This window comes from Artibeus jamaicensis, unplaced genomic scaffold (genome assembly GCF_021234435.1).
Source record: "Artibeus jamaicensis isolate MK-2021 breed Jamaican fruit bat unplaced genomic scaffold, CSHL_Jam_final scaffold_833, whole genome shotgun sequence".
In the NCBI taxonomy this organism is placed as follows: Eukaryota; Metazoa; Chordata; class Mammalia; order Chiroptera; family Phyllostomidae; genus Artibeus; species Artibeus jamaicensis.
The window spans coordinates 7145783-7161264 of record NW_026522056.1 but is presented as its reverse complement, the minus strand read 5'-3'; the positions used below and the strand labels follow the sequence as shown (position 1 = coordinate 7161264).

Below are 15482 nucleotides of genomic sequence, written 5' to 3'. Positions count from 1 at the left end.
AAAGTTTTCATTAATTTTGAAACGTTTTCTTTAACTTTTTTCAAGACAAAAGACTTAAAAAGCTTCAGTTTTATTTATAGTTACTTTATATTTTTGTTCTTAATGAATACAATATCTTTGATTTAACTACTGACTGTTGCTTGTTTACAGGATAAAATTGATATTTGAATATTAACCTTGAATTTAGAACCTTGATAAACACTCTTAGTCATTCCAATAATTATATATACATAATTATTATACATTCATGTGTACATACATAATAATTATGTATGTTATGTGAGTTTTCTATGTTGAAATTATATAATTTGAGAATAATGTTCTTTTGTTTCTTCATTTATACTAGTTATAACTTTTATTTTTGTTTAATTTCTGTTTCCTATTCTTCTTGCTAGGACTCCTAACACAGTATTGAATGGAACTGCTGATCCTTGTTCTGTTCCACATTTTAAAAGACCTATTTTTAATATTCCAACATTAAGTATAATGTATATTATAGGCTTTCTGTGGATTCCGCTGATCATTTCAAGGATGAGCCATCCTAATCCTAATTAGCTAAAATGTTTTGTTTATTTGTCACTGTCATGAATGGATTTTTTTAATGTATATTGAAATTTTTTTACATCAGAATCATTTTACATCTATGGAAATGATTATTTGATTTTCCCTCATTAAATATGGTAGTTTGGGTAAAATTTTGAATTATTTCCAGTCATTACTGCTTCAGAAAAGTTTGCACATTGTATTTAGCATTTTTGTGAGAAAAGAGCAGCAAATGGGTAAGACCCAGAAATAACACCCAGAAAAAAGTCCAGAAGAGCATTGTCACAGAAGTGCAGAGAGAATGTGACAGCATTTGGGGCAATGGGACAGCCCGAGGCTCAAGGAAGACATTAATTACCTGAGGTCGTGGGGCCTTAGAGAAAATAAGGATGGAGGACCAGAGATGGAGGTAGAGGTGAAGAGCGAGTAGGTGCGATGGGGACAAAGGAAAACCAATGATATAGAGATGGGGTTATTTAGGTATCATAAAAAACATGTTATTTTTTCTCTTAGAAACAAAGGAAAATGGATAAAAGAAATATGCTGGGTCACAGAGGGGTCCTATTATATGAAGGAACGGAGTAACCTTCAAAAGTTGATAAAAACAAATTTAGTACAATTGTGAAAACCTGCTTCCTTATATACAACTTAATAAAACTAGTGAAATCAGTTATCCCCAAGCATTAGCTTAGATTCAAAGTAGCTGCACAGTTTATGAACGCAGCTAAACAGGGAGCGGAATGAATCAGTATTTGACCTGGTGTGACTCTCTCTGGGTACGAGACTGTCCACTCCGCTGTGCTTTGTTGACCACACAGAACTCCACTTGAGCTCTGACGGCTTTAGTTTTCCTCTCTTGGGAGAGTCTTCTGAGAGGTGATTCTTTCTCTCCACTTCTCATAGTCTCTCAAACATCGTCTGTTTAAATTACAATTTTTTTGAAAAGATGGCCTTGAGCTCTGTCTTTTGTTGTTAAGTACAGCAAGGGGAAGTTCCGCAAATAGAAAAGGGCAGCATTTGGAATAGTTTAAAAGTCCTGCACACGCCAGCGAGGGCAACTGCATTCCATCTGCCTCTAGCTTGTTGCTTCATTCCAGGTGTCCCAGCGGATCAGATAGAGAGGCAGCCCCAGGAGCTCAGCAGGGCCCATGCACATGTAACCAATTGCCTTTTTTGGCCTGTAGTAAAGTTCAAATTTTGATTGTTCCTCCAGATTATGTAGATCCAGACATATTTTATGCAGTCATCCGGATCTTTCTCTCTGGGTAAGTATAGTTCAACTGTTTCTTTGCATGAGGTCTCTGTAACATTTTCCAAATTTATGGGGGTAAAAACTGACATAAGCTTCCCAGAGCAAGAAACACACCAGGGAATTCTTAGCAAAGTAATCACCTGGATCCACTCTTGGCTAGAAGAAGGTTACCATCTGCATGACAAATGACATTAAAAGGTTGAATATTGAAGTTTAGAGTAATTGTCTTCAGGTTATCATACTAGAGTTATTTGTATTTACCTTGATGACAGACAGGAAAAAAAAAAGCCGGGTATGCCACCCTCAAAGGTCATTTATATTTCCTTGTTACTGAGACAGATGGAGGTATAGACAGTAGCTTGAAAGCTTTTGTACAACATTCCTAAAATAGCTCCCCCAAACCATTTTCTCATATTCCTGTGTGCTCTTTTCGTCACATTGTTAGGTAGGATAGAGAGTAAACCAAGGCAGGGAGGAGAAAGGAGGCACGTCTCCCCCACTGAGTCAGCCATCCTGAGCCTGGTGTCACAACGTTGCCAGGTGTTCCGACATCACAGGAAACACCATGCTGACACGGGGGGAGGGAAGTCCTTGAAATTCTGTGTGTACTGTTTCCACTATGTGGAAGAGAGCCTTTGAAACTGTGTTCATCCCAAAGTCTGGAAGGGGGACAAAAAGGGGGTTCACAATGCCCAAAGGAAAAGCCCATAAAACCGCTTTGGTTAATTGCCTGCCTCTGGTCACTACCTGTTTTATAAGGGGGTCCCTAGTGCTTACAGAAAGAGCCCATAAATAAGTCTGGGTAAGCGCCTCAACTTTAATGAACTGCCTCCTGTCACACAGCTGTTTTACAACAGATATGGTCTTGCTGACCAAATATGGTCTGGAGCAAGATAAGAATTTTTGGGGAAAAAGACCCCCCCCCACATGCCTACATTTGAGTAGTCACATCCCCCACAGGAAGCTGATGCCACCTTAACCCACCAAACAATATGTAACTCTTTCACTTCATCTTGCCATCTATATAAGCCCTCAGAACGAAGGACCTGATGCCTTTTGCCACCCAAGCCTATGCCTTTCCAACCCCACCTTGGCTAGACCCATTGTCTTTCAGGAGAATGTGTCACTGATAAACTTTGCTTGCATGCTAATCGACTTGCTGATCTGTAGTAATCCTTTACTGAGTTGTAAAAAGAAGTGAGTTTTTCCTGCAACAACATGACCTGTAATTTCTCCAAAAACAGAACTCTACTCCTGGATGTGTTTTTTGTTTTAAATACACTCATCATACATTGACAGGCTTTAATGAGATTGCTTTCCTATTCACTGTAAGAAATTGAGTTTTCTTGTTTGTTTTTTAATGGTGAAAAGTGAAAGGTGCCGGTAGTGGATGGATGAGATAAAAATGTGCAATCGATATTACCCAGTTTGCCATATGTACAACTAGGAGATGACTGGAGTGTTACTGACAGAAAGAATAGAAAGCTGGGACTGGATGCAACAAGAAACATGCCAAATACCTAAATCAATAAGTTTATTAATTTAGTGTTCAAATCTATTGGTGCAAAAATAGAATGACAGAATGTGCTGATTATTTTCTGTAGATTGCTTAGGTCTAGGGCCTGAGGAAGTGACCTCCCTCTCTAAGGGAGGCTGGCCTGGGCAGGGATTCCTGACTGTAGAGTGCAGAGTGTAAAAGGCAGAAAGGTTTCTATGGAATTAACTTGAAAGTAATGCGTACTTGGCTTATGGGGAAAAAAGGGGGAGAAGGGGAAGGTGACAGGGAATTGGGAGTGTGTCTCACAATTTAGACTTTCACTTCTGAAATGCTCCCCAAAGAGATTGTCCTATAGAGCTCTTCTTGCTCTCTGTATGTTTTTCATGTAGCCAGGGTCAAGACAAGATCTGAATACGGAAAAGAGATTCTAGCAACAAATATTAAGCAAAACATGTAGATATGCTTTGGTAGGATTAGACAAAAGATAAAAGGGGTCATTTAAGAGTGCTTTTGAAGTTATATTTTTATCAATGATGCTATTAGTTATCCCAATTTTTCCCCTTTGTCCCCCTTGACCCAACGCCCCGCCTCCCTCAGGTAATTCCCACACCATTATTCGTGCCCATGGGTTGTTAAGTTCTTTGGCTACTCCATTTCCTGTGCTGTACTTTACATCCCCATGGCTATTCTGTACCTATTTGTACTTCTTTTTAAATTTTTTTTTAAGATTTTATTTATTTATCTTTAGAAGGGAAGGAAAGGAGACAGGGAAAGAAATATCAATGTATGGTTACTTCTTGTGCATCCCCTGCTGGGAACTGGCCTGCAACCCAGGTATGTGCCCTGACTGAGAATCAAACTGCGACCTTTTGGTTCTCAGGCCTGCGCTCAATCTACTGAGCTACACCAGCCAGGGCCCTATTTTTACTTCTAAATTCTTTTATCTCTTCACCCATGCACACACACACACCCCTCCCATCTGGCAACCATCAAATTGCTCTCCTTATCCATGATTTGGTCTCTATTCTTGTTTGCTTAGTTTGTTTATTTAAATTCCACTGTTGATAGATATGTATTTATTGCCATTTTATCGGTCCTAGTTTTGACCTTCTTTTTCTTAAATAAGCTGCTTTAACAGTTCATATAATAATAGTTCAAAATAGACTGGGTTTTAGAAAGCATCTAATTCTGAAAAATCTCTTTGTGCTTTACTTTGTTCCCTAAGTTTGTATTGGATTTTTTTGTAACATAACAAGTTACCACAAATTTAGCAGCTTAAAACCCTACACGTTAATTAGCTCACACTTCTGTAAGTATCTGCACGACCAAGTTAAGGTATCTGCTGGGCTGAGCTCTTATCTGGGAAAGAACTCACTTAGATCCTTGGTACAATCTAATTCTTTGTGGCTTTGAAACTGTGCTGTGTTTTCCTATGCTGACTGTCAGGATATGCCCTCAGCTTCTAGAAACTTCCTGTATTTTGTCACCTGGGCTCCTCTGACTCAGCAATGACACTTCCTGTCCTCGTATTTCACATCTCTATGACTTCTTCTTTTGCCACTAGTCAGAAAAAGCCTCTGCTTTTAAGGTGTTATTGATTAGATTCCACTCACCTAGATCATCTAGAATGACCCTCTATATTAAGGTCAACTGATTCGTAACCCTAATTACATCCACAAAGTCCCTTCGTCTTGTTATATACTATATCATTATGGACAGACATGACATCTCATAATGTCAACAGTTCTAGGAATTAGAATGGGAATCTTGGAGCGGTATTTTTGGAATTCTGCCTATCGTGATTAGTGAGCACCAGAAGGTGACTTTGTTTTCATTAAAATAAGTTCCAGATTAATGACACATATTATGTGTCATCTACATAAGTGTCTCCCCTGTTTCTTAGCCTCAAAATATTTCCCATGTAGCTAAACTAAGTGACCAGCACCAAACCCTAAGTGTACTGGTAAGTGCAGATGACCAAAACTTCTGGATTGTTGGCAATTCCCAATAGGGTTGCCTTCAAAAATCTAAATCTGCTCCTGTGTTCTTTATTTGTCCTATGTTTGATTTGTTATTTTTGTTTACTTTTTAAAACATTTTTATTTAGGGGAGTTGAGAGATTTCATCTGCAAATGAAACATTCCCTTTATTTCCCACTCACATTAAATTTCTCAGGGAAGTGAATATCCCCTGTGGGGGGAAAAAAAAGATATCTCATTTCTTTTTTTTTCTTTTAAATGTCTGCTTTTATTGGATTTGCTAGAAATATGCTACAAGAAAGACTAAAAATAGTCTCGCCTACAGAGATTTGAAAGAAAAATAATTCCTTTCCTTCATAAACAGCAGTTTGGACCTGAGAATTCATGGGAGCATCCTTGAGCAACCCTTGGGTTCTTCAGAGGAAACTAATTTTCCTTCCTCAGACCATTGTCATCATAGGGGGAGAATATATGGGTTTTGAAAGTAGGTGCCTTTCTCTTACTTTTCTGATCTTCATGCTGTTATTTTCTCTGTCACCTTGGATGCAGCTTCAGTGGGCCTTCCTCACGTTGGGACACTAAAATGAGACTGATGGATGCCTTGGCCATTTGAGCATTTGATGGCTCTTTTAAGCTGGCCAGGTCTTTTTAAGAAGTATACTTGGCTATATATATTCTAGATATATAATATATAATCATAGAATACTACAATTTTATTCACTCATTCATCAGCTATTTAATGAGTGCTTACCATATGCCAGGCACAGTTCTAGGTGCTGAAAATGAAGCAATAACATAAAATATCAACTTCATTTCTATGGAGCTTACCTAAGTTTTAATTATGGAAGGCAGATGAAGGAATAAACATAACAAAATCAAGTATTGTACAAGACGTGTTACAACAATGAGCAATATGGGGAAATGGGGATATACAGGGCATCATGGAGTGGTGGGGTGGGGGCTGAAGTTTCTTATTCATTGTGATCAGGGAATGCCACACTTCTAAGGGATGTTTAAGCAGATACCTGAAGAAAGTAAAGGGTAGGTCACCTATATACTTCTCCCAAGCAAAAGGAAAAGAAATTATGATGATTCTGACATGACAGCATGTTGTGAAGGAGGAGCTGCAAGGAGGCCAGCAATGCATGAAGGGAGTGAATATTGGGTAGAATGAGAAAGATATAATGTGATAGTGGAAGACTGGATCACACAGGGGCCTACTGGCTTCTTTTCTAAATGAGATGGACATCACTGGCGAGTTTGAAAGGAGGGACATAATCTATCTTAAGTTTCAAATCATTACTCTATCTTCTAACTGGAAAATAGATTATTTCAGAACAAGAATGGAAGCTGGGAAAGAATTTAAGAAGCTTTTACTGCAATTCAGGGGGGTAACTTTAACTAGGGTGGTAGCAGTAGAGGCTTTGAGAAATGGCCAGTTCTGGATATAGATTGACAGTGAAGTTGAAAGGATCTTCTATTGGATTGCACGTGGAATGCAAGAGAAAAAGGTCAATCAAAAATCAAAGAGGATTATAAGGTTCTTGACCCAATCTATTGAAAATATGTAACTGCCAGTTTTTCTGTTGAGGCAGAATGAGTTTGGCAAAAGGGTGGGGAAATCAGGTCAGTTTGGGACGTGTCCATTCCTGTGGAGATGTCTTGTAGAAAGTGAAATATGAGTCTGGAATACAGGGGAGGGGTTCAGATGTAGGAGCACATTTGTAAACAGTCAGAATAGGTTTTTAAATCTGTGAGGCTAAATAAGATCCCTTGGAAACTACAAGTAGTGAGAAGCCCGATGACTGAGCCCTGCGAGAGTCCAACACTTAGAAGCGCTCTTAATGGGAAGAAAATAGTGAAGGAGACCAAAATGACTATGTAACATCATCATCAGGATTACGAAGAAAATCTGACCAAATGTGGCATCCGGTCCAATGACCACATAGTAGTGGTCAGGTTTTCAACATTGCTTCCCCATAAAATGTTGTTTAGAAATTTTACTGGATAAGTGTTCTGAACTCTGACAAGTCATGAAACCTCTCTGAAACCCATTTAATTCTTCCAGCAGCTTTAGGAAGTAAGTACAGGTTAGGAGAACTAAGACTCAGAAGGGTTTGTATAAAGTCACAAAATAATGAAAGAATAGAGATTCCAAATCATTCTGAATAATATCATAAAATAGCTAAAATTTATTGAAGGCTTAATAATAGGTTCCAAGCACTGAACAAATGTTATTTTAATTACTTCTCACAACAATCTAATAAGATAGATGCTTATATTACTTGAATGAGGAAGTTGAGGTTCAGAGAGGTTAACTAAGCTGAGGCTCACAGCTGCAAATAAACTTGCAATTAAATTCCATATCAGCTTAAAATAGAGCCTTCTTTCCTAGCAGCAATATCTTATGACCAGAATCTTCCCTTTGTTCTTTCTACTTGTCCCCTTGACTGCTTCCTGTGTCTCTTTTCTTTCTAGAGTGATATTACCTTACCTGCGAAAGCCCCGCTGATATCCACACAAACCATAAATAGCTAACCAAAAACGGCCACATGTCCAAAAAATAAAAATAAAAAATACCTTCTTGGAGCATTTCCTGCTTCCAAGAAATTATTTGAAAAAGGTTATAAAATAGGAAGCTAAACTGTTTCTGTGGGTTTTGTACGCATGAAAACTGGGTGGTTCCCATCTCTTGAATACAATTTTAGATTTGTGGGAAGAAGGCTTAACATCACTAAAGCCTGTTATTTAAACTGTTAACAACCAGCATAGTCATTTGTTCCTGGTAATAGGAGAAAAAGATTCTATTCCTTAGAAAAAGGAGAAATCCACATGTACAGGTTTTGTGAACACGAAAATAGAAAATTACAAGCTTCGGATTTAAGTTCTGGTTCTCTTGCTCCCAAGAGAGCTCCCAAGAGAGTGGCCCGGGAGACTTAGCTGCTCCAAATCTTTGTTTCTTTAATTGTAAAATGGGCTTAAAAATACTCGCTTTGATCTATTCAAAAGTGGTCACATGAGAAAGTGAATGTGATGCTGCTTCATAAACTATAAAGCATTTGAAGTACAAATACATGTGTTCTTGGTGCTTTTGGTGTTGTCTCATAATGGAGCCACCCACGTACGCTCTGTGATTGTTTAAGACTCTATAAAATCAGACAGGGAAATGAGTAAAATAGTCAGAGATAAGAAAAGCGGCCCCAGAGAGAAGAAGATGAAGAAATGGAATCAGGAAGACCAAAGAGAGGAAAGGAGAGAAGAAAAGAGAGGACAGGGAACCAAAACCTACTTACTCTGCACATGACCAAGAAGAGCCTTTATTGCATCCCTCCAACATGTCCCTGAACTTAGCTTCTGGTACCTGTAGGCTTGTATTGTGCTCTTTTTGTCACTACCATTATTATCAATAGCTGTTATCAACAAAGCATTTGATAAAAGCATTCACATAAAGTCAGGTCATATTTAGAAATGATAGTTTAATGTGATAAGTGTCACAACTATTTCAGGGAAGGGCAAAGTTGTGTGTATTTATATGTGTTATGTGTGTGTGTATTTTTAAATCTCTACTTGTGGAATTATTCCATCATCAAACTTATTTTATCAGGGGGAAAGAAGATTGTTCCAGAGTCCCTAGTTTGTTCCTGCCAGTCAGTACTGATGCCTGTCATCTTTATGAACAGACTTTTCAAAAGGATACACTGTGAAACCAGTGCTGAGGGCCCTTCTCTATATATTCTTGTCTGTAAAAGTTCTGTAAAGTTCACGAATGAGGAGAAGAGTTGCATTCTATGACCTGTTATGAAATTGGGGTTAAGATGATGCTTAGGTACCCATCCTACAAAGACATCCAACCTTTGACTATCATTGAAATCAAGTTCTCTTTTGTGCTCATTCTGCTTCTATATCAGAAAACATACTCTTAACTCCGAGCACCCACTCCTGACTTGTACTCTTGCTTAGATGGAAAGGTAACCCAGCGATGCCCATGGGGTTGATATACGAAGGGGTCTCCTCAGAGCCCCTGAAATACTCCGGAGGCAGTGCGGCTCAGAGCACGGTGCTTCATGCCTTTGACGAGTTCCTGGGCGTTCGTCACAGCAAGGAAAGTGGTAAGTCAGACATTTTTTTCTTTTCCTTTTTTTCCTTAATAAGGAAGAGCAGAGGTGCTTTTACAAATTGATGAGAACCAAGTGTAACTTAAAGTGTCATCAAGTCTTACTTTTCTAAATTAGCCAGGAAACTGTGTGCCTGTCACACTCCTATGTTGTGTTGTCAATTGATATCAGATCCCCGCAGGACACTGAGTGTCACTTCCATGTCCTAAAACATTGCTGTATTTCCTGCCATTTGCTGCAATTTTGCCCGGATCTTTGGGCAATGGCTTCCCTTCTCTAAAATGAGACACAGTAGTGGAGTTTGAAGGGTGTGGCATGTCGTGGATTAGTCTGCAATGCTGATAACGGATCTAAGGGCCTCCCCTACTAGTGGAGGGTATGAGAAGTCCCTCCTCATACTAATGGCACAATCCCAAGCCAATTCAATTTATACCAGAAGAGGGAAGGGCCAACTGTTTTAGAAGCTTGAAAGCTCATTTCCTCACCTGCCAGCCTTGAGCCAAATGCTTAACAGCAGCTAAAAGCACTGCATAGCACATAGTTTTCAATATGAATTAGAAAAAAAAACCCAAAACCCTGCACTTTGGTGTCATAGGGTCCAGTCTCATCCACAAAAGCCAGTTGTCTAGAATGATGAAAGCTTCTCGTGGAGTTTGACTTGGTGACGTCAGTGTTTGACTGGCCGTGCGTAACATTAAACACATAGTGGTTTCCTAAACACGATTTCTTTATCTCCACTTTCTAGAAATATGTTAATTAGGTTTTTAAAGAACTTGACTTCAAAAGGCCACTCTTAAAAGAGTTGCTCATTCTTTATCCTCTTGCTCTTATAAATTCTATTACTTTCTTCTTTCTTAGCTCTCCCTCCAAAACAAAGCACTTAAGAAACACAATTCGGCCGACTAGCTACTTAGTTTAAGGGTTTATGCTTTACGTTCATAACTATTCTTTTCTAGGGACTAGCAAGACACTTGGCCCACATTTGGTAAATGATAAACATTGATATACTGGCTGGTATCTAGTTCCAACTCAGTTATCTGAGATGCCTTTGCTTCTTTTTCCCTTCCCCAACTCTTGTCACTAGTCATGAGTGTGCATTTGAGTCTTTGAAGTCTCTGAGCAAAAGAGTCAGCAGAGCAGATTGGACAGTTAGAATGACAGCAACAGTCTTTGCCGCACTGATGTTCGGAAAAGCAGACAGGCTCTCCTCTCTTTCCACGTGGAGCCATGGCATTATTCTGGACTGTTTCTTTCAGATGACTTTCTGCTCAGCATGAGGGAGTACATGCCCCCTTCTCACAAGGCCTTCTTAGAAGAGTTGCAGGCGGCTCCTTCACTGAGGCATCATGTCCTGTCCTCTGGAAACGGCCAGCTGCTGACTGCGTATAACTGGTGTGTGGAGGCCCTGGCCGAGCTGCGCAGCTACCACGTAACTGTGGTGACCAAATACCTGGTCACAGCTGCAGCCAAAGCAAAGAGCAAGAAACCAAGCCGTCTCCCAGAGCCGCCTCGGGCCTTAGAAGAGAGGGGCACAGGAGGAACTGCTGTCCTGAGCTTCCTGAAGAGCGTCAGGAACAAGACTTTGGAGGCCATCCTTCCACAACGCGGTTGAGGGATGGCTTCCCTCCAGTGATGCAGAACCAGCAAATGTCCCACTGGAGGGCAGATGGGCCTGAAGAATGATGGTTCGTGTTCTGTTGGAATAACACAAAATTGACCTCAGTCCTGAGAACATTGGCTTCTCCTTCACTGAGACCTGTTGGTCTTCACAGAGATTTTTCATGGCCAGAAATTCTCCTTTCTCTGCCTGATCACTGGTTAATCACAAACAGCTTTGGACAATCCATCAGTAAGAAACGCACGGAGGAGCAAGAGGATCCCTATTCTGTCTGCGAAGTGAGGGAAAACCAATGCAAATTTCAGAAACCAAATAATATTGCCCATGGACAGATCACCTTGTCAATAGCTTGAAAAAACAAATTAAATATTCATGCATTTGTTCACTTAAAATGTATTAAGTTCCCACTGAGTACTGGCTTAGGAACCCGAACAGCGATTTTTGTGGCCCCAGGGCAATCCTCGTCTCCCTGTGGGTGCTGATCGAGTGGCGGGTAGTTGGAATGCTCCGGTGGAAATGTGGAGAAAAGGGGAGACTAACAACAAGACTTGGAAGTCGCCAGTATGGAAATGACTGGTTAATGACATGGGAACGGATGAGACTCTTCCACATGGTTCATAAATTTTCAGTTCTATTTTAGTTTCCTTCTTTATTTTTAGAAGAACAGTTCATTCTCCTTTCACTGAAAGTTTGCATTTGTAAAATGAATTAATTGACCCTTTGGAAGTAAATGGGCGAAGTGGGAATAAACAGTAAATCTACATGTTTACAAGGTCTCGTTCCATCTGACAGCACAGAGCTAGAAAGCTTTAATCGGTTCTCTTAGGCTAAACTCCACTGACGAAGACTTGCTCCCCACCATGCACACACACGCATATCTGGGATAGTATCGAAATTCCACAGCACTGGTGTAGCATGGCAGCATCACGAAGAGGTACCTGATCACGAGGAGCAGCTTGTCCCCAAATTAGTGTCTGACAAACAGTCCCCTCCTCTATATATTGTAAAGACTGGTCAAATGGAGCTTGCAGTATGTCTTATCCTGTCTAAGTGACCTTCCAGATTTTCAGAGATCTTTCAGCGACCTCTCAGCCCTCAAGATCCTACCCTGCCACTTTGAAAACCACTGGACTACGCCCCCCCACCCCCCCACAGAGAGTACTGGGAGATGACTCAGAGAGTCTGCCCAGCACTCACTCAACTGTTCTCACTCTAGAATCATGGGGTGTGTGGGCGAAGGCGGGGACTTCTGAACTCTTGTCAACTCTCAGGGCCCTTGGTAAGAAGTCATGAACCAGTGTCTTCCACTTGGGGTACCAGGAGGGCTCGCATTGCCTTGGACCCTTCAAGGGCTTGGTCTGGCCAAAATGGGGGATGTAGACCATGACAGAGGCAAGACTTTCTAGTCTGGATGGGCCAAAGGAAAACCCTGGCTCTGACAATGTCCTCTTTGCCTTTTGTTTAAGTCAAGATCTCAGCTCAAAGACCTAGGCTGTGATAACTTGAAAAGTCTTTCTATGTGCTCTCTCTGTTTTGTGGTGAAGTCTGTTATGAAACTCAGAAAATGAGCATGGATGTGCTTACTTCTCCTGAGTTTGCTTTTCTAACTGCCCTAGCTTGGTATCAGTAAACCTGGACCATCTTAACTGCTCTGGCCAGGTATATGCGATGATCCAAGGAGCTAGGCCAAGTGGACTCTGTTGGGGAGTAAGGTAGAAGCGCAATGACTGATGACTCAAAACATTGTCCCTTCTCGATATCATAGGCAAAAATAATGAGGCCTTTAAAATAAAACCTGTGTTTGAATTTTGATGCCTTCATTTATTAAAACAATGTGGCTTTTGACCAACTTTAGAAAATCATGAATCTTCAGCTTCCTATTTATCATGAAATCAAGATAATCAGACTGGTCTTAGGGTGGATGTAAGTAACAGAAAGGGTAGTTCTTGGTAAGAAGGGTAAAGCCAACAAATACTTACTTGGCTGTAAGGTGCAGCTCAGAGCATTAAAAAAAGGACACTATTTCTCATGTTTCTTGGACTTACAGAGCCTGCATAGTAATAAACAACCATTTATCATTTATCCTTTGTGGATTCTGGAAAGTAGCAAATGACAAAAGTATGGAATTAAAGAGCTGAAGAATCTGGATTTGTATTCCAGCTTTGTCCCATTTTATAATGACAAGTTGTTTAATCGTTCAGAGCCACAGTTTACTCAGTTGTAGAAGAAGGAACATTGTAATAGTGCATGGGGCAAGAATGTCTAGAGTCGGTAGTGAGACAGTGGTTATTATGCTTTTATTCTCATATATATATATATATATATATATATATATATATATATATAGCCTAGAACTGGAAGGAACCATGTCTAGGAGTTCCTAAAAATCAGAAGGGATGCTGGAATTAGTTATCTATCTCCCTGTCTCCCTGTACTTGGGAAAGAGAGAAAGAACATGGCCTTAAAACAAGCAAGCAAGGGAAGCAAGCTAGAACCTGGAATTTTCTTGAAATTTTGTAGGCACGTGTGGGGAGTAATAATGATCAGACCTTTGACTGAGAACTTAAGAAAGGATGACAGTCACTTTAGGCTTTAAATCTAGGTTAGTACCAAACGAGGCTCTGATTTGTCCCTCCGAGGACAGGTTTGCAAAGAATCATCTTAATGGTACAACTTCAGTACATGCAAGTCCACTCAGAGAGACCAGGGAGCCTGATTCAGAACAGACTTTTTATAAATGCTGAGTAAGTGGAAAACCAGATAGAATTAATGGGGTGGAAAGAGACATTTGAAATGTTTTGTCTTTCAAAGCTTTGAGATATACACAGTTTGTTGTCATTACATGAGGATGTTATACACACAGCCAACTCTATTTTATTTCCCAATGAACTAAATTTTAATTCTTGTGTTAAGGTTTGATTTATTGGGACAGGGAGTTCCATTTTTGGTTTTATGGTACAGTATCATAAGTAGAGATACCAGTAAGGAGAGAACACATTTTTCTCAAGATTTCTAGGGATAACAGGTATCCCCATCAGTGAAAAAAAAAGATACTTTCTTATGGCAGAAATAATTGTATTAGTATTACTACATGAGGATATTACTGCAAGTTTGAAGGAATGGCAAAAGAGCAAGCTTAGAAACTAGACAGATGCAGGTTTGAGTTCTCATGCTGCTGTCACTTACAACATGAGCCATTCACCTTGCTTCACATCTCTGCATTGCAGTAATCACGTGTGTAAACAGGGGGGATAGTGGTGACCTTGCAGTGTTTTTGGGAGAAGTAAAGCTAATATATATTTGCTAGCTAGCAGGCCCTGAGTAAAGGATATTACTGTGGTGATGTTGTAAGAAACAACTGTAGGCAAAGGAAATAGGAGGAAACGTGAGACGCTTGTTCTCTCCCACTCTATAAGTTTCAAGGAGAATGGAGAGGAAACCCAACAGATATGGAACCAAGAAGCGCTGCAGACACCGTTTCCTTGGGGCATGTGTGGAGGAGTGTGTGCATGTCTATGGGTGTAAGAGGCAAAATTATGACTGAGAACAAAAAGGTGGCCAAATCAGCCCAGAGTCAGACTCCAGGACAGGTTCTCCATGCTCTGGGATTTGTCATCTCTTTTCATAAGGATCAGAACCAAGAAAGATTCTGTCACAGGATTGTACAGGGTTCAACAGAAGTGACACCTGCTTGAGTGTGGTTGGTAGGGCAATAATATGGGTGTAATGATTTATAGCTTTAATTTGAACATTTCACCTAAAATGCTGCATGGTGTGCTTGAGTGTGATACTGTGATGTGACAGAATTACATGATTATGATTTCGTAATAAAAAGGGGCCATGACTTGTGCCAGACACTGTATTTTAAATGCATCTGGATATAATCAGAACCAATTATAGTATTTAACACATAATAGTTTCATAATAATTGTAGAATAAACCAACACTCAGACTGAATGAAACAGTAAGAAGATCTACAGATTCTTGCCTTCAGAAAACAGTTGCTTTCAGGATACTCAGTGGCAATAAGTGCCACAGACCAAGTGGAGGCGGAGAAAAATCCGTGCTTTCTTCAGAGCTTAGGAAGGTTGCACCTTCAGTTATTGTAGAGGGCCAGTCCTACAAATAGATGGGGCATAGACCACTTAAATGTTCAAGTTTCACCAAATTTATGCTGAGCTATACATTCCTTGTCAATGCCTTATAATTATTTGAGGTTTCTTAACTCAAGACTTGTATTATTTGGGGTTCTCCAGAGAAACAGAACTGAGGATAGGTGTGTATGTGTGCGTTCAGGGAGATAGGGGGAGAGAGAGGGGAGAGATATTTATTTTAAGGAATTGGCTCCTGTGATTATGGACACTGGCAATTCCAAAATCTGGAGAGTAGACCAGCTGGCTGGAGAGTCAGGGATGAAGCAATGCTGTATAGTTCAAGTCTAAAGGCCAACAGTTGGTGGAATGCCTTCCTGCCTGGG

At 40.1% G+C, this 15482-nt stretch overlaps 1 protein-coding gene across 2 annotated transcripts in view; it reads left to right on the top strand.

Moving 5' to 3' along the window:
• IDO2 (indoleamine 2,3-dioxygenase 2) overlaps positions 1 to 13311 on the top strand; it is a 51465-nt gene extending 38154 nt beyond the window's left edge. Inside the window, exons 9-11 of one of the 2 annotated variants that reach the window (XM_037166888.2) lie at positions 1757 to 1808; positions 9233 to 9381; positions 10644 to 13311. In XM_037166888.2, coding sequence (XP_037022783.2) covers positions 1757 to 1808; positions 9233 to 9381; positions 10644 to 10999 — 557 coding nt within the window. In that variant the 3' untranslated portion in view covers positions 11000 to 13311. The remainder of the gene's footprint in view (positions 1 to 1756; positions 1809 to 9232; positions 9382 to 10643) is intronic. The other variant, XM_037166889.2, reaches the window with a different exon arrangement.
• Positions 13312 to 15482: the final 2171 nt, after the last annotated feature.